Source organism: Hemicordylus capensis, chromosome 2, assembly GCF_027244095.1.
Source record: "Hemicordylus capensis ecotype Gifberg chromosome 2, rHemCap1.1.pri, whole genome shotgun sequence".
Lineage (NCBI taxonomy): Eukaryota > Metazoa > Chordata > Lepidosauria > Squamata > Cordylidae > Hemicordylus > Hemicordylus capensis.
Genome location: NC_069658.1, coordinates 412,421,326 through 412,448,680, shown reverse-complemented (window position 1 = coordinate 412,448,680; position 27,355 = coordinate 412,421,326). Strand labels below are relative to the sequence as shown.

At 43.1% G+C, this 27,355-nt stretch overlaps 1 protein-coding gene across 1 annotated transcript in view; it reads right to left on the bottom strand.

Moving 5' to 3' along the window:
- CACNG4 (calcium voltage-gated channel auxiliary subunit gamma 4) overlaps nt 1-27,355 on the bottom strand; it is a 147,072-nt gene that overhangs the window by 14,327 nt on the left and 105,390 nt on the right. Inside the window, exons 2-3 of the mRNA XM_053299121.1 lie at nt 20,722-20,805; nt 431-571 (exon numbers count right to left, since the gene is read on the bottom strand). Coding sequence (XP_053155096.1) covers nt 431-571; nt 20,722-20,805 — 225 coding nt within the window. The remainder of the gene's footprint in view (nt 1-430; nt 572-20,721; nt 20,806-27,355) is intronic.

Genomic DNA, 27,355 nt, shown 5'->3' with positions numbered 1-27,355 from the left:
TCTGCTTGTTTGAATATTGTCATTGGTTTATGCTACGCAGCACCCTGCCTATCTACACTGCTAGTGAATGCAGAGAGGCTCCATTATTACTAAGAATGACTCATCATTGTAGTGATGATCTCCCCATCATTCCCAATGGGAGAAGCATTGCTACAGCAAGGATGCAATTCTTAGTAGACACAGTGCCCCTTTATGAATTTGTTAGCAGCATGAATGGGCTTTGGAGGTACACAGAACCAGCGTATGTGCCCCGGCCCTGTTGGATCGGTTGGGCACTGCACAAAATGTAAACCAGTGGTTTTGTTTTATATTAAAGTGATTGTTTTAAAGCACCATTCTTATTTTTGAAAGCAGCTCTGTGGGCTTTTGAAAAAGAAATCAAACGGCGGGATGTCAACCTGACCATCAAAATAAGCAAATCAATAAATACCTGCTGCAACAAAAAGAATCCCAGCACTGAGGATAATGTTGTTCTTGCTGCTGTAAATCCTCCCAGCTCCAATACAGAGCCCTCCCAGTAACAATAATATTGTGCTTAGGATAGGAAATACGCTGGAGGCACGGACAATACCTGGGAGACAGAAAGAGAGAAAAACAAAAACCATGACAGATTATTATAAATTGCCTTCTCCTTACAAAAATGGACTCCTGTAATAATTATAAAGGGAATCTCTACATTATTATTGTACAGGTGGACCTGATTATACACGGGGGTTCCGTTCCTGCAGATTACCGTGGGTAACGAAACCATGGATAATGAGGCATTGAGTCTATGGGAACGCAGCAGTTAGGTTTCCAGACTAAACAAACCAACCAACCAACCCAAAATTGCCCCCAAATCACAAACAGTCCAAATAAAGTGCGGGTCTCAGCGGTTCTCCTGGCATCCAACAATGCCTCCCCAAAGTCCCAAATGGTCCCCCAAAGACCCCCCAAAGTCACAGATTTTTTCCAATTTTTAAAATTATTTTGATGAAATGAACCACAAAATGGCTCCTGCGGACAAAAGGGTGCCTGGAAATGACCTCTGCGGTCACCTCCTGCTTTCTAGAAACTGCAGATATGTAGGTACTAGCCCTTTCATAACTGTGGATAAGGAAGTCAGGTTTCTGACACCAGTGGATAAGCAAAAGTGTTAATAGTAGTTCTGCGTATAACAAGCTTTGCCTGTATTTTGATGAATGTGTTGTCTTGGGATGGACAGACCCCAGATAACTGGTAAGAGATTTTCTTCTGTGTGAAGGAGATGAAAGATTGGGTGGTATAGAAGTTTGGATAAATAAATAAATAAATTGTAAGTTCTCGTCCAGCAGAGCTGTTCCTGATTGTTAGTGGTTTAACTCAATCCCCTTCTGTTTCAAATCTGTTTCCGGAAACAACGTCTCACTGTAATGTATTCAATGAGCTTTGAAGATAAAATCTCTCACTTTGGGCTGATCTGGACTCCAATATTTCTACAGGGCCAGTTGTGGGGGTGTCCAGCAATTCCTCTTGTGAGATTAAATTGGATAAGTTGGCTTGCCAATTGTCCAAATTGGATGTGAGGCACACCTGCACAGTTTAGAGATCATTGTGACAATCTCAACTGTGCAGGCGCGCCTCACAGTTGCTTCAAGACACTGGCCCAAACGGATGGGCTCAGTGTCGTTCCTCCTCACACCCCACTGCTGCCAGGGGAGGCGGGGAGAAGGACTGCTCTGCTCCCCCCCACAGCCACCCCTTGGCCGTGGTAGGAGTTTTTAAACAAAAAAACCCCCAGAGCTTTGGCAGGGTGGGCCCCCCAAAGGACATTTTGGAGGGCCTCGTGCATGGGGGAGGGCCTCGCAGCTGGGCAGTCCAGGCACCCATGTCACTTTAGTGCGCCCCTGCTCTCAGGACTCCATTCTGTCACCAATGCATTTTAACATCTACGTGAAACAGCTGGGTGAAGTCATCAGGGGATTTGGTGGTGGGTGTTATCAATATGCTGATGACACCCAAATATCTTTCTCCTTATCATTAATATCAGAAAATGGCCTTAGCCTCTTAAATGTCTGCTTACAGGCAGTAATAGGCTGGATAATAAACTGAAGTTGAATCCAAGCAAGACGGAGTTGGTCATTGTTGGGGGTCATAATCTGCAATATGGGATAGAACTTCCTGTTCTGGATGAGGTTACACTTCTGCAGGAAGAACACGTTTGTCGTTTGGGAGTGTTCTTGGACCCAGGTCTCACCTTTGTACCTCAGGCTGAGGCTGTGGCCATGATGCAATTGACTTGACAAGTTCTCCCATTTCTTGAGGAGAATGGCCTGAAAACAGTGGTACACCAACTTGTAACCTCCACGGTGGACTACTGCACTGTGATCTATGTAGGGCTGCCTCTGTACGTAGTTCGGAAACTTCAGTTAGTCCAAGATGAGGCAGCCAGATTGGTCTCTGGGCTATCCTGGAGAGACCACATTATGGCTGTTGTTACTTATTTATTTATTTATTTGATTTCTATATTGCCCTTCCAAAAATGGCTCAGGGCAGTTTGCACAGAGAAATAATTAATAAATAAGATGGATTCCTGTCTCCAAAGGGCTCACAATCAGTTGCACTGGCTGTCAATACGTTTCCGAGCAAAGTACAAAGTGCTGGGTATTACCTTTAAAGTCCTGAATGGCTTAGGTCCAGGTTACCTGAGAACATGCCTTTCTCTACAGGATCCCCACCACTCAATGAGATCATCAAGAGAGGTCCGTCTTTGAGTGCCACCAGTTCATCTGGTGGCGACATGGGATAGAGCCTTCTCAGTTGTCAGCCCTAGGTTGTGGAACACACTCCCCGTAGATATAAGAGGATTATCTTCCTCAGAGGCCTTCAGGAGAGCTTTAAAGACCCATATTTTTAGCCTGGCTTTTAATGAAATTTAATTTTAATTGTAATTTTAGTCTGCCTTTAATTGGTTTTTGACTGTGATTTTAATCTGCTTTTAATTGGTTTTTTATTTTAATTGTTATGTATTCTTTTAATTTTAGTGTAAACCACCCTGAGCCACTTTAGGAAGGGTGGTATATAAATGGAACAAATAAATAAATACATAAATAAATAAATAACAAAAAAGAGAGCATTCCATCATGGAAGCAATGCACCTTCCACTTGCTTTTCTTTAGTGTTTTGAAATTTCTGCTGGAAAATTTTAGGCTATTACCATAATCAGCTTTCCAAAGCCACTGTGTGTGGAAACATATTCTGACAAGCTACGAGCTAAAGAGGTTATAAAAAATAACCCACAAATTAATGCAGGGAAGAGCAATGAAAAATGTATGAGCAGGCTGCCGACTGTGAAATGCCACACAGGCAGTATAACAGGCAGCATTCGATACACGCGAATTTGGATAATTAAGCTCACTGACTCTATGATAGCTGTCTTGGAATCTGCCCCACCCCACCTATTCATCTCCTCTGGAAGAGGAATACAGCCACAGCACACTGAGTTTTAAGAGGGGAGATGTTTAGCTGTCCATATGAAGGATTTCCTTCCATTTCTAAACAGTAATTGGGATCATTTGTCACTCATTCATTTACTGGGTTCATTTGTTTACTCATTCTGGATCTTTTTGCCCTATACCACATCAGTCACTATAATGCTGAAGGCCTTTTTCTTTTTCTTTTCTGCTTCTGTGAATCCATCAGAAGATTAGAGAGGGGGATGGGAAAGGAGGCCAAAAGAGTCCAGGTGAAAGCAAAAGAGAACAGAAAAACAGAAGTGAGAACAGAGAAGAGAAATGGAGAATTGAAAACACAGGTGAACAACAAAGCGAAGAAAAGGTCTATAGAAAAGACTCATGATATTGGAAGCAATGGCAGAGGTGCCTTTGAAGGATGAGAGGAAATACATTTAAAGCGTAGGAATGGGAGATCACAAGAAAGGCCAATGCTCTGAAGTTTGCTCACTCATTTCTTTTCGTGGCACTACCACAGGGTAATTGGTATCTTTCTATCTGTTATCCTAAAGAGTAGACTGCAATTATCTGAGTAAATCCTCACCTATTCCCCAGTGAAATACCTTAAGCCATTGCATAGAGGGAGGCTCATAACTACCTAGAGGCAAAGCAGCAGTTATCTTGTGGCACAGTATAGTGTGTATTTGTTTGTGTGTGTGTGAAAATGTATTGCGTACACAAGGCCCAAAGGTATTTTTAAATGGCTGGAATGGTCTTTGCCTTGTTTCTTTCTTATACAACGAAGCAGCAATTGTTGCATGTGATCTTTTTCATTCAACAACAAAACAGTATAGTGAAAGATGCACATTTGCTCACCATAATTTCATCACAATTTTTTTTTAAAAATCTATTTAATACAAACAATATAAGGCAGATAAGAAAAAGGGGAAAGAAAAGGGTGGGGTGGGGATCAAGGAAATCTGTCTGTACAGAAGTCACATGCAGAATAGCTCAGTAGTGTTCCGAAGGGGAGCAATGTGGGTCAAGCTGGCAAAATTCAGGGCATCATACAAACATATCCATATCGGTTTTGCAAATATGAGTGCATGTGTCCAGTTTCTGAAGTCAGAAGTTGCCAAAGAAGATAAAACATTGGTCCATTGATGAGCTGTAAGACAAAAACTGTTCTTGTTCTGTAAGGCAATATGCTTGGCAATTAATATGGCTATGTGATAATATTGTTCAGTAGTCCAAAAGGGTTATCCCACCAGGAAGTTGAAGGGCCACTTCTAACCCTAAATTAATGCAGGAGACAACTTCAAAATTGGGTAGCAACATGCCATTGCCACATCAAATAGGTCAAGGATCCTTCAGCAGCATTGGAATGCCAATGTAAGGAAAAGGCTGACATGTTTTACTGGAATACCTTTGAGGCTGTCCAGTATGTATGGAATGATAGTTTCTGCTATATTAATCACAAAGGTGGAACCCTTGTTAAACAAGGTTCTCCTGCACTGAAATGAGTACAGCTGTGCCTCTAGTTCCCTGGTCCACTCCACGCAAAGTGGGATGGTGTTGATGTTTTCCCTAAAGGTCAGTTAGTGATACAGAAACAGATTAGGCTTGGGCAGGGTGGCAGTATGTTCTTCTAGTATGGGGGGGTAGGAGTGGTCATCTGACACACCAAGAGCAAATGTGTGAACCCTAGCAACTAATGAGGTCATTCACACAATCAAAAACTGTGTTCTATCCAGGTTTGGGAGCTATGTGTGCCTCAATGCATATTTCAGTTATATAAATTGCCATTGGGTTGATAGAGGAAGATTGTATTTCGACCGGAGTTGCACAAAGTGGAGGAAATTATGGTTTTTGACTAGTATTTGCTCCAGGGTAAAGAGTTCACTAGCAGTCCATGCTTTCCATAAAACTGTGCAATCTGCTATTATAATTTCTGGCTTATGTTCAAATGTTAATTTCTCATGCAGATGAAGATTACATTGAAATTGGCAACTCAAGGCTTGTCATGTCTTCCAGATGGGTAAAACAGTAGGGAGTTTGACTCTGTATCAGAGCCATGAATGAACCAGCCATGACTGGGTGTCATGTTAATGAAAGGCTGCTAGTGAAACTTGATTGGGTCATATTTTATGGATTTGGGTAAGGAGACATGCCCTATGGTAAGTGGCTATATTAAGAAAGTTGAATACTTCCTCCTGAACTGTATTTTGTGATTTACTTAAAGAGAGCCAGGGATGTTCAGCATGCCAGATAAACTGCTAAAACACTGTGAGTAAGATAACTCATGGGACATATAATGGAAGGCTTTTAAAAATATAAAGTAGTAATGGAATGAAGTTCATTGATTTTCCACTTGGTATGGGCTGGTAATTTAATCCACCAACCTACATCCTGCTTAATCTGTGCTAGAAAAAAAGTCAAGGTCTTATCACTGAAGGACTACAACACATAATCATGACACCCAGATAAATTATCTCTGTTGGCAAATCTTAAAATTCCATCATGAGAAATAGAAGACGTGGTCATTCCCAGAGGCATTAATTCATAAATATTCATAATTATAGTCATATATTTAGTTCAACTGATGGAATACCCAGAAATCAGGCCAAATTGTGGAATAAGCAACATCAAGACAAGTAAGGATTGTATTAGTGTCTCCACCAAGAACAGAGTATCATCAGCATAAATGCTAATTTGTATTAAAGGCCATGGATGGTTATATCCTTACTATGGGAGTTCTGTGTAATTACAGAAGTCAGAGATTGGAGTGTCATAAATAGCAAGGGTGACAAGATTTTTAAAAGTTTAAAAGGGGCAGGGGGAGGAAATCACACAATTAGTTATGATTTGAGATTATGGTGAGGTCCAGTTGAGACATTCTGCAGGGGAACCAAATTTAAATTGCAAAACTGAGGAATTGCCAGGATACCCTGCCTAAGATCTTCTCTGCATCTGAAATGAAAGAACAATAGTGGGGATTGTTTGAGCCTGAGCCAATGACACCAAAGGTGGCCTCAGATGTTGCTTTCAGTTTCAGGTTCACCACCAAAGTTGTAGTCCTAGGAACATATGCAAATCTGACTTCTGGTCATGTGTAGGCAATGCTGACATTTATTGCATTGTGTGAACCCACCAGTGTCAGCATGTTCTGTCCAACATTTGCTTCTAGACTTGACATCTGCAATTATTTCAATTCTTGATTACAGATATCAGGTCTGGAACAGAAAGTCAAATGAAATGTGCCAACATTGGTGGTTTGCACAACATGACCAATGCTGGCATTCTGGGGCTCCAGAGGCAAACCTGACATTTGACATAATGTACGAAGCCACCCTAAGACACTGTGTAATCTGATATGATTCAGGATGATGTCATATGAAGCTAGCCTGATCAGAGCGTACTTGATTTCTGACTGTAGGCTTGTAGTTAAGAGAGTAGTGAGAATTTTTGACATCTACATTAATTAACAATATTGGCCTACAGCTTTTGCAATGGATTAGACTTAAGAACTAAGATAAAAGTGACATATTAGGTGGGTGGGAGAGATTTAGTTTGGAGGGCTTCTTTCTAAATTATGAGAAGGGTGGGATATAAAATCTCTGAAAATCATTTATGCAATTTACTGGAAACCCATTCCAGCTTGGTGCTTTGGAGTTACTCATAGGTTTAAGGGCCATCCAAATTTCCTCCAAATATAGGGTTTGAGCAAGGGATTAGAGGTGTGCGAGCCAGCTTAGAATTGAGCTTGCTTGAGGTTCAGCCAGCTCAGCTCAAAGGTGGCTCGACGGCTTGAGCCGCCATTTCGTGCAGGGTGAGTGGTGTTGCCATTTTGTGAAATGATGACTCTCTTCGTCAGTGAGAAGAGCTTCTGGTGGGTCTGTGGGGAGAGTGGGCTTAGCCTGCTCTCCTCGCAGACGAGCAGCCTCCAAGCCCTGGCTGTCACAGACCCAGTGGAGGCTGCAGGGATCTACCCCCTCTCGGCCGGGGGGTCTACTCATGTGTTGCAGCATGCTGCAGCAGCACACGAGCAAAAAAACGAGTGCTTGCTCCATTAACCTCATTTAAGGGGAGGAGGAATTATGCTGGCTGGGATGATGGGAGTTGTAGTCTAACAACATCTGAAGTTGTGCAGCCCTGGTGTAGACAATACTGAGCTAGATGGACCAATGACCTGAAGAGGTATAAAGGAGCTTAGGAACATAGGAAGCTGCCTTGTACTGAGTCAGTCCAGCTTCCTATGTTCCTATCATTTGGGAAGTTTTCCCTCTCCCTCCCTTTTTGGTCACTCACATTATAATCAGACTTTCTGTCAACCTGAGATTTAGTTGAGGTATCATGTCCATGACCAAAGGGAGTGACCAGGGTGATGCTTTTCTTGTCACTTATATAAAGATTAATGGAGCAAATGCCTGATGATGGGAGTTGTAGTCCCACAACAGCTGGAGGGCCAAAGTTGTGCAGCCCGGGTCTACACTGGCTGGCAGGGGCTCTCCAAAGTTTCAGACAGGAGTCTTCCCCAGCTATACATGGAGATGCCAGAGAGTGAACCTGCAACATTCTGCATGCAGATTGGATGCTTTCCCACTGAGCTATGGCCCCACCCCCTAAGGGGAATCTCTTATAGCAGACAGTGCTCACTAGTGCCACAACAGAATGCTGGAACTGTAGAAGTTGCTCCCATAAGTGGAATACAAAAGTGTTAATGAAATTCTGTTAATTGGTACAAATCTTTCTACTGTTGGTAATTATGGGAGATGCTGAGACTTGCACTAAGTGCATCTTGTGTTCCAGACTAGTGTTGCATTAGCACAAGCATGTTTAAACATGTGCAACAGGTGTGCAGCCTATGGGATACCACATATTCATTGGGTAAAATTTTATGGAACAGCACAATAGCACAGTTCCAAAATCCCCATGCCCTCATACAGCTATATGATTTTCTTGTGCTAGCATAACATTAGTCAGGATGTCAGCCACAGTTATTAAGAGGCAGCATTTTAAAAAGCCTACTGAAAGAGACATGTTTTTACTGTCCACTGGAGTGTGATTAGAGCTGGAGCCAGGTGGAGCTCCCTTGTGAGCAGGTTTCAGAACCTTGGTGCCACAACCGAAAAGGCCCTAATCTCTGTCAATTCACCACACTTCAGATGGTGGAGAAGCATACAGCAGGCCCTCTGAAGTTATCCTCAATGTTTGGGCAAGGTTTATGTGGGAGAAGGTGGTTCTTAAAAATATCTTGGTCTTAGGCTGCTTAAGGCTGTAAATGCCAAAACCGCACTTTTGAACTGAGCCTGAAAAAACCCCAGTGAAGGTAGCATTTTGAACCAACTGAACTGTCTTCAGAGACAGCCCCACATAAAGTGCATTACAATAATCTAATCTGGACGTGACTAGTGCATGACTGACAGAGGCCATTCTTCCAGCTAACTATAGACTATGCAGCCTGAATATTTTAGGGCAACATCATGAGTGAAAGAAGATTGGTTCTAGCATGGTTGCACCTGCTGTAATCAAAAGGAGGAATTGGTCTCACTCTTCATGTTGCCTGACCTCAGCTCTTCCACTCAGGCTAGCGCAGAAACTGTTATGTAGCCTAATGAATACATTGCTGCATGACAATAAGTGGTCTAATGCTTGTTGAGCCTTTGCACAGAGAGTCTTTTTTGGGAACAAACACGTCACAAGGTGTACTTTTAGCATGGAAGACAGAGTATGCCTCACCCTGTGCACATATGAACCACAGCTAGACCTGTCATCTGTGTTTTATTTAGCTTGAGGCATAGATGGTAAATAAGAAAATGAAAGCCTGGTTAAAGCCCTTTCCAGAGGATTTTTTTGTGGCCCTGATATAAAAGTGCAATAAAGTCTAGGGATGGGATTATAAACAGAACAGACTTAAATACCATATTTACCTGAATAGAAGATGACTCAGAATCTAAGATGACCCCTGTATAAAAAAGTAGTTGCAGTATACCTGCATTTACCCAAAAGAAAGAGGACTCTGAATTTAAGATGATCATCCAGTTCTTAACATCAAAGAACTTGGGAAAAACCTAGTCATAGATTCGGGTGAAGAGGGTAACCTGAGCCGTGTCTATTGATTAAATAGAACAACAAGGTTCATATGAAAAAAGTGTTGGGTGTTACTGAGCATTTTGCTTCTTGAGTACATGTCTTACATCTGTAGAGGGCCTTCTCAATAGAAGATGTCACTACATATATAGATGTAGTGTACGTCACTACACCTATATAGTTCTAAGTTTTAGAGTTTTCATTTATATTATAATTTGTTTTACTCATTGAGGCTATCCTCACAAGCAGCCTAACGCAGGCTAGGGCAGCCTAGCCTGGGCTAGGCTGCTTGTGTGGAGCACCCTGGCTGCTAACTGCAGCATGGCTCATATCCCAGCCGCCACCTTTTTTCTTGTCCACCCTAGGAGAACCTGCTATTCTTTGGAAACAATGGACGGCCTATTTCTGCAATTACCTCCACACTATACAGACCCAATTTTACTCCAGCAAAGCAGAAGACCATATTGCTTCACTGCCTGAGCCCTGAAGGCCAAAGAATATATAATGATTTGTCCTTTCCTGCCAATCTGGAAGGGGATGCCAACCCTTATGAAGCTGCTCTTCAAGCCTTAGATGATCATTCCAACCCCATGTTGAAGCTATTCCCACGAGTGAGCAAAACTGGGCTAAAGGAGCCCAACCCAGTTTTGCTTGCTTGTGAGAACCACTGGGCTTGCGGATGAGCCTGGTGGCTCCATGGCAGCAAGCCCACCGAAATACCTTCCCCCTTAAATGAGGTTAATGGAGCGAGTGCTCCATTAACCTCATTTCTGCAATCATGTGTCAGCTGAGGCTTTTCACAGCCATGGCGGGCACATTCGGGGAGGGGGGATCCCAGGAATGCACTGTGCATATTACTGCACTCCCATGGTGCGTTTGCCGTGCACTCGAGTGGTGCTTTACTGGGGCTCCAGGGTGTGTGTGTGTGTGTTGGCACTGCTTTCCTCCAGCCGATCCCCAGAGCTGCCGGGCGAGCTACAGCTGGGTGTGGGAGTGCCGGAGCCAAGCCACTGCTCATCTGGGCGGGTGATCTGCCCGACTGAGAAGGGGTGAGTTGTCATTGGTGGGGAGAGCCGGGTCAAGCCCGCTCTCCCCACTGAACCCCTTTCGTCTCTTTACACCGATCGTGTGTAGAGCCCTTTTTGCACGTGATTGTTGAACATCACAAGTTCTGTTCTAGATCCCATCTGCTGATGACCCATATAGATGATCCATATTGATCACTATGTCACAGCATTGCATGCCTTAAGTGTAACCTGTGAGTTTGCCAACTTTACTGATAAAGTGATCAGGGATCAGATTGTTATGAAAGCAAACTGCTCCAAACTGTGTGCAAAGCTGCTACTGGAGCGGAAACCTATCTTGAATAAAGTCATAGAGATGGATAGGAGGGTGGAAAATGCCAAATCACCCTCTTTGATACCCCCAAACCAATTTACTGAAATCCAGGCTGTTCAGCCTAAATCTGTCCAATCCCCGTCTTTTCATATGGCACTGCCCCAGACATTGTCAGCACAAGAAAGGAGGATCTCCCAATGCTACTGATGCGGAGACTCTGCCCACAAAGCCAATTTTGCTCATGGTCCTGCATGGAAGGTCACTTGCAACCGGTGCAGGAAAAGGAGACATTTTGCTAAGGGTTGCAAGTCTGCTGTCCACTCCATTCGTGATTCACCATATGCTAAGGATGAGGCAGATGAACCACTTCATGATAGTGTTTTAAGTGTCCAGAGATAAGAAGGGTGATAAGTGCCAAAACCAACAACTATTTATATACCGCTTTTCAACAAAAGTTTCCAAATCGGTTTACATAAAGAAACAAATAAATAAAAACAAGATGCAATCCTGGACAATCAATAAATACCTGACTAGTAATGAAATAGGTTATATTATTGATGGGACATTCCATCAATATAACCCATTTCATTATTATTTAGGTACTTATTGATTATCTGTTCAGGATTGCATAGTATTTTAAGTGTGACAGACTCAGAGCCTACTTCTCCACATTGTCAAGTAAAACCTAATGGCCATGAAGTGCGGATGCTGGCTGATTCTGATTCTCCATACACTCTCATTTCCCTTCTATGTTACAAGAAACTTCTTACTACATCAGAACTGCACTTGCCGCCTTCAGACATCCATCCATGGGGATATGGAGATTCCCATATTGTCATAAATGGATACTTAACTGCTGTTCTGGAATACAAAGGACATACTGCAGAAGGGAAAGTGTATCTGTCACAAAAAGGAGTAAGTAAGTAAGTAACACTTTATTTTGGTCATAGACCAGCAATAACACACACATGTCTCAATAGTGGGCTGGAAACATCAGGAAGACCTACAGATAGTGTTAGACCCAAATAGCACAGAACCTGTATTACAGATTATGGAGAATCCATAAGCTGATATGACTGCCGATTTATTCAATGTTTTTGCTGATACTTCTGGCACTATAATACATTTCTAACATAACATTCAGCTGAAGGCAAATGCAATACTTCTACAACCCAAAGTGAGAAATGTACCCATATCATTGCTCCAAACACTTAAAGAAGAGCTTTCAAGCCTACAGCATACTGACATAATAGAACCTGTTGATTCATCAGAATGTCTCTCTCCCATGGTTCTTGTATGAAAATCAAACAACACGTTTCAAATGTGCATAGATTTAAGAAGTGTGAAAACTAACAAGGTAGTGGATTTTCATCCATTACCCAATATCAATGAAATGCTGCTTATTCTGAAAGAGGCTTCCAAGTTCACAACTTTGGACTTTTCTTCAGCTTATCATCAAATTCCTCTGTTCAAAAGTTCTCGCAAATACACAGCCTTCATTACTGCAGGTCTTTTTAAATTCAAAAGATTGCCCTTTAGATTAGCTTCTGCAGATTCAGGATTTCAAAGAAAGATGCATGCAATTTTTGAGACTATGGATGGCATCACTAAAATATCATCCTGAAAGTAAGTGTATAGTGTAGCAGAAATCTGGGCTACTAGGCCTCAGATCCCTGATGAGAAAGTGAACCAAAGTTACTGTTTAGGATGAACTGATGATTTTTGGAATGTGTGATAAGGAGAGGCTTGGGGGAACAATGAACAATGGGATTACTCTACTCTGAAGATGAGACATGTGTCGTTGGGACCATAATGTATCTAGTCTAGAAGAACCATGATTGGTTCTTCTAGTGGGGGAGGATGCTCAGTTTACAGGAGCCTATGTATAACTAGATATTAACCTAAAGATAAGGATGAGTATACAATATATCACCACCATTTTGTGGGGTGCTTCACCCATCACCTGTGTGTGTTAGGTGAAGGCCTGGCCTTGATTCTCGTTATGTAATAAAGTGCTTTGAATCTGATGGAAAGGGTGTTGGCATCTAGCTAGAAAGAACCTAGAGTGTAGTATTTCTGCTACAATGGCAAAACCATTGTGGAGCATGATGCTAAACTGACAGAAGTCTTAGAAAACTCTGACAACACAGACTTACTATCTCTTCAGAGAAATGTCAGTTTTGCACATACTCAGTGACGTACTTGGAACACACAATATCTCAGAGAGGCGTACACCCCCAAACAGACTTGGTGAAAGCTATTCGAGGAGCACCAGAGCCACACAAGAAGGGTGTACTTCGCTCATTTTTAGGAGTCTGTGGGGCCATTCACATGACCTACTGGGCAGTCAGGGAGAAGGCTTCGCAAACCTTGCCTTCCCCCGAGACAACCATTTTTACTTGGTGGGAGCACAGAGTGCATTCCCACATGAACCATGCTGCTCTGTGCAATGTGGAACAGGGATGATCGCTCTGAGTCTGGGACTCATCTCAGCCTCCAGGCATCCCACAGTGCACTGCACACTGCACACTGCGGGATACCCCCAGGGGTTGGGCACTCTAGGTGCCTGTTTCTGTGTCATCACGAGCTTCAAGTAGTCTGAGCTGACACATGATCCCAGCAGCTGGGTTAGGGGCCCATTTGTGCCCTTAAAGTTGCCTAGGAGATGGGCTTCGGTGCTGGGTTTGGGACTGCAGCACTGCCAGGATCCATGTGAATCCTGGAGGTTCTCACAGGCAGCCAAGCCCAGGCTTGGTTGCCTAAGCCTGGGCTTGGCTGTGAGTGAGAACTGCCTCTGTGAGCATTACCCTAAGTTTGTTAGACAGTTTGCCTCAAAAGTTGCTCCATTAGAACTTATTTTGAAAAAGAATGTAGCATTTAGCTGGGATGCATCCTGCAAGGCTAGTTTTCAGACTATCAAATCAACCATTGCTGAATAGGGGTGTGCACAGAACTGGCTGGTCTGGTTCGGTTCGAGTCCAAACTGGACCCAAACCGGACCAGTTCAGTCCGGCACCCAGTCCAGTACGAGAGGGGGGGTTCATGAGGTGTGCTTTTTAGTTTTTCCCCCACTTACCCCCTCCAGGGGAGTTGTTCGACGCAGTGGAGGGGGGGTGTCCGTGAAGATTCCCCCTCCCCCCGCCAGCCTCCCTTAAGCCACAATTTGGCTGCTCATTGGTCATTACCAGGCCACACAGAGGCTCATTGTGTGGGCATGGTGGCCTCCAAAATGGCTGCTCCACCGAGGAGGGGAAGGCCAACAAGCGGCTGAAGAGCGGCCAAATTCTGGCTTAATGGAGGATGGCGGGGGGCGGGACCTCCACAGACCCCCCATCTTCTTGAACAGTTCCCCGGAGGGGGTAAGTGGGAGAAACTCCCAACAACTTGTTGACCCCCCAGGGGAGTTTGGTCCGGGGTCAGACCAAACGGGTCAAACAGGGGGTGGTTTGGTTTCAATCCAAATTGTTGAACTGAATTGTTTTGACGTCGAACCTGTTTGCACATCACTATTGCAGAAAGCCCTGCTCTCACTTCTTTCAACACCAACACTTCTGAATATGCTTTGTGTGCTGTCTTGACCCAACAAAAAGGGGACAGGGAAGTTAAAGTTTCCTTTGCTTCCAGAGTGCTTACTGCATCAGAGAAAATGTATTCTGTAATTGAGAAATAAGCTTTAGCATGTTTCTGGGTGATGGAGCATTTCGGGACTTACTAATGGGGCAGAAAATTCACTTTATGGTCAGACCATAAAGCCCTAGCAATGTTTTTGGTGTCCAGGTATGGATAAACACATTGAAGATATAATCAGGCACTATATGGCTTGTGCTGTATGTGAAAAATTGCAGTGTTTTTTTTTTACCATGCCCTTGCCTCCAGTAGAGTATCCCAATGGTCCCTGGGGAAAAATTGATCTGGATATAATGGAGCCTTTTTATAACCAACCCACGAAACAAAGATTTGTTATAGTGACAGTGAATTACTATTCCAGATGGCCAGAGGTTTCATTTGCTGACAACATTACTACAAACAAGGTGATCCAGTTCATGGCTGCAGTTTTTGTGAAAGAAGATCTTCCTATAGAACTAGTGGCTGACAATGGGACACAGCTTACCTCATTGGAACTGGAGCAATATTTCCATAACAATATTTGCATAACTATTTCCTTGTAACATCCTTGAGGGAATTGCTCAGTGGAAAGAATGAACAGATTAGTGAAAGATCCTTTACAACTGGCTACAACACAAAAACAACCCTGGAAGGAGGCTGACTGGGAGGATTGTCTGGAAGGAGGCAATCTGTGAAACTCGATTTGATTATTGGACTACTCCTCATTCTCCTACAGGAAAATCACCTTTTGAACTGCTGAGAGAACACAAAGCTACCACCAAATTTACCCAATGGCAACAACTGATAAGAATTATTGTGCCATCGCATCTCTGAGGATGTAGAGATTTGTGATCGGGTAAGAGAGAAGCAACAAAAATATAAACTGTATGTGGATCAGAAATGGGGTGCGAAACCATGAACATTTCTGGTGGGGGACTTTGTTCGAGTATGGCTGCCTTATGCAGTGAGAAAGGGATGGTCCCATTTTTCTGTACCAAAAATAATCAAAATCCAAGGAGATTCTGTCATATTGGATGATTCAGAGTCTTTCAAGCATGCATACTACGAGAAAAGAGGGGAGTCTAATCGAAGCTCAGGAGAGGAACTGCAGAGGAATTTGATCTTGCCTCGAGTTTTGACCTCAGAGATGAGGCTGATGAAAGTGATTGACAATTCTCTGTACTAGAAGATAAATAACTCTTAACAGCTCCTGTGCCAGTCTCCTGAAGACTTAGGAGAAGTGTGCATGACAGGGGACCACCTAAAACACACACACACACGGTACTAACACAGCTAGCTCTCTGCAAGAGTTTTTGGTAGCTATTCATGTCAATGTGGTTTCAGTGGGTTACATCAATGAACAAAGATGAAATGAAGTAGTACAATGAACAAAGTTGCATACATTCATGAAGGCCACATAGCTGTGCAGATGCTCACAGTTGTTCAATCCCTTGCATTCTAAGTTAGCTTGTGCAACAAAAATAGCATGTTTACTTCTATGCCTGTGCTAATGCAACACTAGTCTGGAACGCAAACTCCTGACTTGGCACATCTAACTACCACAGCCTTGTACCAACACATTTGCACCAGTACAGTTTTAATCTGGATGTCAGCCAGAGAGAACAAAAATTAAAGTGCGTTTGTAAAACTGAAATAATGGGCAAGACAAGAGTCATGGTTGGATACTAGTCAACAGACTGATCTGCAGGGAGTGGCTTTCAAAAGCCTTTTAAGAATAGTCCAGTTTAAAGAAAACCAATGAAAAACTGAGAAAGGCTAATGGAGAAGAGGCTTTCTCTTATACAACTTTCAGGTCTCTAAAAGGCTGGCTGGCTTTCTCATGTGCAAGGGTGAAAATGGAACCATGAGCCAAGATCTCATTTTCCACAGCTAGATTACTTTAGAAATACTGTAAACATACAGAACAGTATTGGTTTTGCAAATAATTCCCTATTTGAAAATTTCTTTTTCCTACTATCATCTGTGATTAAATAGGTCTGACCGGGTATCAATCTGACTTTAGTCTGGAGGTTTAGAGTGAGGTTATTACAAAGGCAGCCCCACGATCGGCAGTTCCTCCACAGCGGCGGCATCAATAAGGGTTAACTTCACTTCCAGCTGCTATTCCAGCTCTCTCCCAGCAGGAGGAGCAGCAGCAAGGAGCAGCAGACTGATTTGTTCTCCTGGGGTCTTGTGCTCCTCCCCTGCTCTGGCCAGCCTCTGAATGTACTGCAATTTGCCAGGATAGAGTTACTGGCTGTTGGGCTTGTTTCGCCCCAGGAAAGTAAAACATAAAAAAATCACTCAACCCGTATCTGTTTGGGGTTTTTTTGTGTGAGAGAGATTAAGCAACCAACGCCTTGCTTAAGCCATTGTATTCCTCTTCCTACCCCCATGAGTGTGTGTATATACACACATGAGAGAAGTAATCTCAATTTGTGTGCATGTGTTTCTTCTTTGTGTTTGTGTGAGTTTTACACTTAAAAAAAATCATTTCCAGTTCTAATACAAACATGTAAGAAAAACCTTCCCCATCACAACAATACACTTTCTTGTGAGGAAATTAGTCAGTTCAAAAGTATTAAAAACTTTAAAAAGAATAAGAGAGAAGGGAAAAATGCTATAACAAAATGGATATTTTTGTTCCTGCTTTTTGTTCCTGAAGATACTAAACTCCTTATAGCTCTAATCTGGTCTCTCTGTGTGGGTTTCTCTCCCTCTCCATCCCCTCTACCCCCATTAAATATATTTCTATGCTGCTGTTTTAGCAGCAAAGTTCTCAAAATGCCTTAAATAGCAAAATATGAGAAAATGGTTCTTTCTCAACATGTTTCCCCTTATAATCATTACTATTATGTTTTGCTTTGTGCTTGTAACAGTGGCTTATATATAAACAATTTACATATTAAGGCTCTCCACTTGAGCAATGTGGAGAGCGGGCTTGACCCACTCTCCCCGCAGACGAGCAAGGAGCTCTCCTTGGGTGGCTGAATCAGCTGCCCACACAATTAATGGCTCCATCATGGAGCTGGTTGTTGTCATGGCTCAGACTTCTGACTCAGAAGAGTCAGAGCAGGAAAGGGAGGATTTGCCTGCTAGTGAGGGCTCAGAGGCACAGCAACAGGATTTGGCAGGGAGACCAGACTCTGGAGCTGAGGATTTGGAACAGCTGCCAATCATGATTCCTGATGAGGAGGAAGCTGAGATTTCACCAGTCTTGAGAAGACGGCTCAAGAGGAAAGCTCAGTGGGAGTCGTGCAGGAGATCACAAGAAAGAAAGCAGAAGTGCTGAGTCAGGGAAGCCTGATGGGCTGCTGGTTCTCTTGAGCCATATATATTTAGCAGTCGTCAGTTGCTCAGATACTGTTAGAAACTTTCACTGACTGCAGACTGCTATTTTGCATTCCCAACTTTTTCGAGTTCCTGTTTGCCCTTGTTTGTGCTTTCCTGCTTTGTTCCGTTAATTCCTTGTTCTGGTGTCCTTCGTTCCTTTTTCATTCCTTGCTCCATGTTTTCTTTTCAGTTATTAATCAGTTATTGTTAGAGGCGGGTACCTAGTTCAGTTCAGGGGACTTAATTCATTTACTATTTTCTTTGTGAGCCTTTTATTTTCCTTCGTGTAGCTTCACTGCTACTTTCTGTTAACTCACAGAGGGGGTTGTAAATCCTGTTGGGTTAGCCAAGCTAACAGATTTACGACAGTTGGGGAGGCGGGGTTCAGGGGCCTCCTGGCCCCTGGAAATACCAGAATGACGTAGGGCATTCTGGGGAGCCACCCGATGCCAGGAGGCTTGTTGTAGCCTCTACTCGTGAGTCGCTAAAGTGCTCCGTAAGTGGGCTTGCCACCGAGCCACCACCGGGAGCCACGTGGCTCCTGTTGCTTCCCATTATTGGGAGAAATCAGGCTGGCCTTCCCTAGCCTGATTTTTGCTGATCGTGGGAATAGCTTCATTGTCTTTTTAATAAGTTTAATAAGTTAACAAATTGCTAAAATGAACATTAAGTCTCATCCTCCTTTAAAAGTCTATCTTTATACACTTGTGTCAAAATAAGGTTTTGCAAATCAGATCACAAGAAACTCATTTTAAAAACTCTCTTGCCAATGAAATGCTTGGTTGACTTTAAATCCTAAGAAATTGGAATAATCATATATGGCATTCTGCTGTCCTGTTTGAAATAAAATTGGTGGTCTTTCCTTCTGTAGTGTATAGACACACACTATACACACTGTAGTGTATAGACATACACTATAGTTAATGCTTTTTGCTTAAACAAAATCCAAACTGGGCTGCTGTGATAGGTGTAAAAAAAGATGTTTGAGTTTGCTTCTGAGTGCACATGTTGGTGATCGGAGTGCATGTAGCTAAAAGTCAATATAAATATGTATATGTTATAGACCAGGGCTGCTCAACTTCGGCCCTCCTGTACATGTTGGCCTACAACTCCCATAATCCATGGCTATTGGCTACTGTGGCTGGTGATTATGGGAGTTGTAGTCCAAAAACAGCTGGGGAGGGGGGCTAATTTGAGCAGGTCTGTTATAGACACATATTATTATTTAAATTTACATCCCGCTCTTCCTCCAAGGAGCCCAGAGTGATGTACTACATACTTAAGTTTCTCCTCACAACAACCCTTTGAAGTAGGCTAGGCTGGGAGAGAAGTGACTGGCCCAGAGTCACCCAGCTAGTATCATGGCTGAATGGGGATTTGAACTTGGGTCTCCCTGGTCCTAGTCCAGCTCTCTAACCACTACACCATATTGGCTCTTATTATGTGTCTTATTATGACACATATCCTGTTCTTCCTCCAAAGAGTTCAGGGTAATGTGAATGATCTTCCACCTCACTTTTATCCTCACAACAATCCTGTGAGGCAGGTTTGGAGGAGAGAGAGAGAGAATGTTTCACCTAATGTCCTGCAGCAGGTTTCATGACTGACTCACTCTAATGATTACAGCACACTGGTTCTAAACAGTGTGTGGTTATTGATTGCAGGAGAAACCTAATGCAGGGGAAAAAAGGAGATTTTTAGCGGTGAAGTAAACTAGTGGGGCGGAGAATGTTGAACACTTTTAAAGAGCAAGAAAGGGTTAAATTATCAAAATGTGGGGAGGCTGTGGGCCCCTGGGCAGGCCCTGTCAGCCTAAGCCCTGGATCTTTAAGTACCTAGCAACACCCCTGCAAGGGAGAGAGGAAGAGGGGACAATGGCAGGATTGTGCGTGCAAAATCTGGTCTCAACAGGGATGTTGTTCAGAATTTCTTCTAAAAAATTTATTTTAAAAAATTCAATCTTCCTCTGAGTGTGTTTTGGAGTAAAAAGTATTCAGCTAATTTATATGGCAGGGCAAGGGGCAGGGGTGAAAGGGAATGAGAGAAGTGGGGGAAGAGGAAGACAGAAAGTGGTGCAAGGTGGGCGCGAGGTGACAGAAGGTGGCATAAGACTATGAGTGGCTCCCCAGAGGTTCATTGGAATCCAATCTGGCTCTCCACCAGATTTGAGTTTGACACCCTTGGCATAGTGCATTTGCAAGAGAGAGAGAAATCCAAGCACCAATATTTTTTATACATGGGGGCGGGGAGATTCCTAGTGCACCTCCTGTAATTTCATCCTGGATCCGCCCCTGCTGGTGGCCTAAGGCCAAACTTGTGGTTAGTCTGTGTGCTGTCTGTTCAGCTGTCCCATCATGCTGTCTTCTGATGTCAGCTCTGGAGAAAAAAGTAGATAGAAAAGGGAACAGAGGGAGAATGGCACTGAAGATGAATTAAAGAGGGAGTCTGGGGCCAGATCTCATGCTGAGACAAAATATAGTGTCTAGGTAAGGGAGTTTTGAGGACTTGGGAATTGTGGCCAGGTTTCAAGGTGAAATAAAATCAAAGCGGTAGTGTATGGAGTAGGTGTATTGCTGGATAAATTTTGCATGCTGTTCTGAACTAATTAGCCAAATATCTGGTTTCATTTCTCCATAGTATCTAAATAACTTTATTAGTATACATGTGTGAATGGACTCTTTTGGAATATTGGTGGACATGCAGAAAAAAATCAACAATTGGTGTCTTAACCTTTAAATTTTTGAGTATATAGAACTGACTTTTCATTAGTTTAGAATCAAAGACTTCTAAAGTTTGTTGGATTAAGGCAGCTGGTATTAGGTAAGTGTCAATTCAAAGATTAAATTCAAGTGTTACATTCAGATGGAGTAATTCTAAACCAAACCAAACCTCTTGCCCTTTCTTCTAATACCTATTTAAGGATGCTTCTGGCTATTATACTTACGGAGAAGGTATTCAGAACTGTCGTGATCATAGTCATTGTCTTCAGGGAAGTGGTTGATTCGAAAACAGTGTCCTTTATAAGTTCCTGGAAAGAAACAAAACAGAACAACAGATTGGAGCAGGCTCAGGAACAGGCCTATCTGATAGATTCCTCCTATGAGGTGACCAAGATTTGTTCAACAATCCTCCCATCCTTAGGAAGAAAAAACAAAAGATGGGTCAAAGCTTACAGAAAATGGCGTCTGTGAGGCAAGGATCCTAGGCTTCTCCTATTAAACATGCTGAATTTACTCAGGCATTTGTTTCCACCAAAAATAGAATGATAGCCTTTTCCATAGAACATGACTAGTTGCATTAGAAAAATCCTATCCACTAGTAACAATGTGACACTTAATTTATTTGTTAACAATTTTATTTGTCTTAGAGGAAACTGACCATCTAGACCCATTTCAAACTGGTTTTCAGACGGGCTATGGGGTGGAGACTGCCTTGGTCGGCCTGATGGATGATCTCCAATTGGGACTTGACAGAGGAAGTGTGACTTCGTTGGTCCTTTTGGATCTCGCAGCGGCGTTCGATACTATCGACCATAGTATCCTTCTGGAACGTCTGAGGGAGTTGGGGGTGGGAGGCACTGCTTTGCAGTGGTTCCGCTCCTACCTTTCTGGAAGATCCCAGATGGTGTCGCTTCGAGACTGTTGCTCTTCAAAATCTGAGCTTTTAGATGGGGTCCCTCAGGGCTCCATACTGTCTCCAATGCTTTTTAATATCTACATGAAACCGTTGGGAGAGATCATCCGGAAATTTGGTGCTGGGTGTTATCAGTATGCTGATGACACCCAAATCTATTTCTCCATGTCAACATCGTCAGGAGAAGGCATATCCTCCCTGAATGCCTGCTTGGAAGCAGTAATGGGCTGGATGAGGGATAACAAACTGAGACTGAATCCAGAAAAGACGGAGGTACTTATTGTTCGGGGTCGTCACTCGGGAAGCGATATTGATCTACCTGTTCTAGATGGGGTCACACTTCCTCAGAAGGAACAGGTACGCAGTTTGGGAGTGCTTCTGGATCCACACCTTTCCCTGGTTTCCCAGGTTGAGGCAGTGGCCAGAAGCGCTTTCTATCAGCTTCAGTTGATACACCAGCTGCATCCGTTTCTTGAGGTTCAAGATTTCAAAACATTAGTACACTTGTTGGTAACCTCCAGACTTGATTACTGCAATGCACTCTATGTGCGCTCTATGTGCCTTTGTATGTAGTCTGGAAACTGCAATTAGTACAAAATGCGGCAGCCAGGTTGGTCTCCGGGTCATCTCGAAGAGACCATATTACTCCTATATTACAGGAGTTGCACTGGCTGCCAATAAGTTTCCAGGCAAAATACAAAGTGCTGGTTATGACCTATAAAGCCCTAAACAGCTAGGCCCATGGTACTTAAGAGAGCGTCTTCTTCTGCATGATCTCCATCATCCACTGTGTACATCAGGGAAGCCTCGTCTGTGGCTACCTTCATGTCGTCTGGTGGCCACCCAGGGATGGGCCTTCTCTGTTGTCACCCCGAGACTTTGGAATGCACTTCCCGTGGGAATAAGAGTCTCCCCATCTCTAGCAGCTTTTAAAAAGTCTCTAAAGACTTATCTTTTTACCCAGGCCTTTTAGCTTTTTAACTTTGTAATTTTTAGCTTCTGAATTATTTATTGATTTGTTTTAAGCTGTTTTTAATATTTAATTGATTTTAATGTTTTGTTTTTATTTGTTGTACACCGCCCTGAGACCTTGGGTTAGGGCGGTATAAAAATGCATTAAACAAACAAACAAACAAACAAACAAACAAACAAACAAACAAATACTTTGTAGGATTAAAGGCAAAGAAGATAAGAACATAAGAACAGCTCTGCTGGATCAGGCCCAAGGCCCATCTAGTCCAGTATCTTGTTTCACACAGTAGCCCACCAGATGCCTCTGGAAGCCTACAGGGCATGGTCTGTCTCCTGCTTACTCCCCTGCAACTAGTACTCAGAGGCATCCTGCCTTTGAGGCTGGAGGTGGCCTATAACCCTCCAACTAGAGGCTGTTGATATAACCCTAACCCTCTCCTCTTGCCTTTCTGTGGCCTCTAGAATCCTTCTCCTTACACACAAGAAGTTCACATTTTATCATATTTTCTTATACCTTTTTTTCCTGTGCCATACAGAAGGAGATCCAATTTTCGAGTAACTGGCTGGACACAAGTAGATGACCTTTTAATTAAAGCAATTGCACATCCTTCATTAATATTGTCACTTTCATTTTCTTCAGTGTATTCCTTGAAATCAATTTTCCCCACAATTTCCTCTAACTGGTGGTTCTTTGCCACAGTAAGCCTATTTAATTCAAGAAAGCAGTGCTTAAAATGAATGTATGTGCAGAACATAACAGGAAAACGACAAAGTGGGACAATGGAAGTCTGGTGATCTCGTATTACCCAGCTTTAATCTACGATATATTTTGAAGAACTTGTTTGTGTGAAATAAAGTCATATTTCCCAATGATCTACAGATACAAATCCTGCCACTGAAATTAACTGAATGCACTACCTTTTACAACAGAATATGCATGGTGAAAATTTAGCGTGGGCGGGGGAGTAGTTTTTTGGAAGAAATTCTGAATATCATACTTCTCAGTGACCTACAGATACCCAATTTTGCATGAACAATCCTGCCACTGAAATTGGCTGAATATACTACTTTTTACTCTGTTATATGCATGGTGAAAATTTAAATAATTTTTGTAGTTTTTTGAAGCAGTTCTGAATATTATACAGTCCCAGTTACCTACAGATCTCAAATTTTGCATGAACAATCCTGCCTCTTAAATTAGTAAGAATATGCTTGGGGAGAGGAGTCGGCAATTCAGAAAGCCGAATCGTGTTTTGGCATATCCTTAGTTCAAAGTTTAAATAGCCACCCTCGCCATGCAGGCTGCTCCATCCTCCCTCGCTGGAGACTTGATTGTTTAACTAAGGAAGCTAACCCATTCTGAGGGTTAGGTCAAGCATGCCAATATCACAGTTCCCCCTAATGTTACTCCCACAGTATTAGAGAGCCTCCCTGATTTCATTTTTTTGGAACTTTTCTAGCAGTGTAATCTATGCAAAATGACTTTGCCCAGTCAACAAAGGGCCTCACCTACTTGTTATTTAATTTATTTTAAAAGATTTCTGCTTTCAACTTTCCGCATAATACCTCCAAGACAGCTTACAAAAAGATACAACAGAATAAGCTAAGATTGACAAAAATGAGCAGCATTCAGTAGACAATTAAAATGCAAAACAATCTAAAGAGAGAGAGAGAAATCATGTAGTTTTCACTTGGCAGCTAAAAGATAATAGTTGGGAATTTATTGTGCCAGAATATGTCTGTCAAGGTGTTCTACAGGTGTGTGGGGGTGGGTGGGTGGTGGGGAATGTCCAATGGGTATCACATTAATATTCAAGTGTGGAATACCACTGGGGTTTTTTTTACAGCAGTTGAAAACAATATTATTTTCCTTCTGAAGAAAGCAGTTGGCATACTCTTTACTATACCTTCATTACAATTTTAGTGGGCAGCTAACATCTACTCTGCCCTGAAGGTTACCTGTTGTCCATCGGTGGTAAGGTTGTCATCTCCCTCAGATTTCCAGGTATTTACCGGATTTTAGGCATATTCCCTGGCATCTGGTTAGCTCATTAGCTTGTCCAGATTCCCAGCTTTCTTTCTTTCTATTCTTTTTTAAAGTCAAGTCCTAGCCTTTGTCAAAGTGAAGTTAAGGAACAAAATCTTAATGGGTCACTATTCTGTTCAACCACTGGACTTAGAGAAAGGCAAGTGAAACACTGGGAGAGGTTTACAACAAATAATCTCCTTGAAGAATGTTGCCTTTGTTTTTTGTCAGCAGGGGATCTCTATAGGGCAGCTGAGAGAATAGCTTGATTTTGATGTAAAGCACTGCCTACCTATAGATTGTAATGTTTAATGTTTTAGCTTTATACTGCAATGCCTACTTAGAAGTAAGTATCAGTGGTTTCAATAAGATTTTATCCCAAATAAGTGTATAAAAATTGCAGCCTTAACTGAAAAGTTCAGTGTATTTTTTTTTTTTAAATTATTGTGTCCATTAATATCTCAAACTTAGTTCAGTTTTTTCCTATAGATATTTGGGGGTTGTTTGGGGGTGTTTTTTTTTTTTTAATTTTGCTTTAAGCCACTAGGAATTATCCTGCCCCCAGCTCTTTTCCTGTCTATACTAGTATTCTAAATCAGAGAGAGTAATTTTGGTGTTACATTCTCATGAACAGTTTTCACGAGCAGCAGCCTAGCCCAGGCTAGGGCAGCTTAGCCCAATCTAGGCTGCTTGTGTGGATCCCGGCACTCAGCCTAACCCCACTCCCAAGCCTGGCTTTTAGATGCTAGGGGTGTGCATGGAACTGGCTGGTCCAGTTTGATTCGAGTCCGGACCTGAACCCCACTGGGCCAGTTCTATCCGGTACCCCTGCAAACCCCCCTCTCATTCTGGTCTGGTCCGGGGGGTGGGGTTAAATTAAATTAAACGTACCCCCTTCGGGGGAGTTGTTGGAGATGGTATGTGGGGGGGGCGGGTCCCCGCAGAGGTTCCCCTTCCCCCCGCTGGCCTCCCTTCATGCCTATACCAGCTGTTCGGCTGGCTCTTTGGCCTGTTTGGGCCTTCCCCCTCCAGCGTGGGCACCTGTGCAATTGGCTTCTGTGTGGCCAATTTTTATTTTTATTTTACAAAAAGGTCTGCACACCCCACCCCACCCCAAACAGTCAAGGTGTGCTTGGTCCGGGGTCAGACCAAACAGAGGATGCTTTGGTTTGGCCTCGAATGGTCGAACCTGTTTGCACATCCCTATTAGACGATTTTCCTTTATGCCTTTAATCAATTTTCCTTTATGTCTTTAATCCTACAGCCACTTTAACCTGGCTGCCAGAATTGAGAGTCTCCTTGGACCCCGAGGAGACACAGAGACAGGTGCCTAGAATGCCCGTCTGACAGGGGAATCCCTCGAGGCACCACGCTCATCACGTGGTACCTTGTGGGATATCTGGAGGCCAGGAAAACAAGTGCTGGCCTTTGTTGTTCCGTGCTGCTAGCAGCAGTGCAGACAGTGATCTGCGCTGCTGCTGGCAGAGGGGGTCATATGGGGGCGTGGCTCATGTGCCAAAGCAGCAAAAGTCGATCATCTAGGGAGGGGAGGTTGAACCCTGCCTTCCTCCCGCTGGCCCGCACAATCATGTGACTAACCCCTTTATGTACTTATCTCAGGATGTAAATGGTGACCATGACAAAGCTCAGGCCTGAAAGCTTTAATTCCTAGTGCCAGTTTTGTAAGGTCAATTGTAGAATTAGTGGTGATGAAAATGCACTCAGCACTGCTCCTCAGCATGAGATTTGATTTCGTATCTTCACCAATAAATAGTAGATTTAAATTAGCATATTTAAACCAATAAATAGCATATTTATTCACCAATAAAAAGCATACTCAAGAACTGGAAAATGTAGTGGGATTGGTGAAGAATCCATGGCAGCACTACCCACAGCTAATTAGACAAGGTTAAAAACTGTACTTTTATATTAGAAAGTGCTGGGATATAAAGTCTGGCTATTTATGCTCAGGTAAGTGGTGAGGTAAAATGATCCTCCCCAACTATTGCTGGTAGATATCCAGGACAAATACAAGTCGAAGGGCCTATTAGAATGGTCCGCCTGAAGAGGTTACTGGATCCGGTAGGATTCCAAGAAGCCTTGGATGGATCCAGTGTTGGCTCTGCTGGTGATCCTGTTGATGCCCTGGTTGAGAATTGGAACAACTTGCTCACCAGGGCAGTAGACACGATTGCTCCTAAGAGTCCCCTCCAACCTGCTTCAAAATTGGCCCCTTGGTATACAGAAGATCTACGGGGGCTGAAGCAGCAAGGTAGGCGACTGGAGCGCAAGTGGAGAAAGACTCGACTCGAATCCGACAGATTACGACACGGAACACATCTAAAGATCTATGCTCAGGATACGTGTGGCAAAGAAGTGGTTCTTTTCTGCCCGTATTGTCTCTGCGAGTTCATGTCCAGCGGAGTTGTTCAGGGTTGTGAGGGGACTAGTATCTGCCCTTGAACCAGAATTTGGAAGCATCAGTCACCCACTGTGATGTGTTTAATGAATTTTTCGCAGACAATATCTCTTGGATTCTGGCCGACTTAGATGGAGACTCCACAATTAATTTGATGTCTGAATTGGAGATGTCCAACAACTCCTCTTATACGATTCGACTGGATCAATATCAGTTTGTGACTTCTGATGATGTGGACAAGCTGCTTGGAGAGGTGAGGCATACCACTTGTTCTCTTGACCCTTGTCCAACATGGGCTGTTCGATCTAGCAGGGAGGCTGTTGTAGGTGGCCTGGTAGAAATCAAAAATGCTTTTCTGAGGGAGGGCAGGATGCCTCTTTGTCTTAAAGAGGCAATTATTAGACTTCTTCTAAAGAATTCTGCGTTAGATCCCTCAGAGTTGAGCAATTATAGGCCAGTTTCCAATCTCCCATGGCTGGACAAGGTAATTGAGAGGGTGGTGGCCTCTCAGCTCCAAGCAGTCTTGGA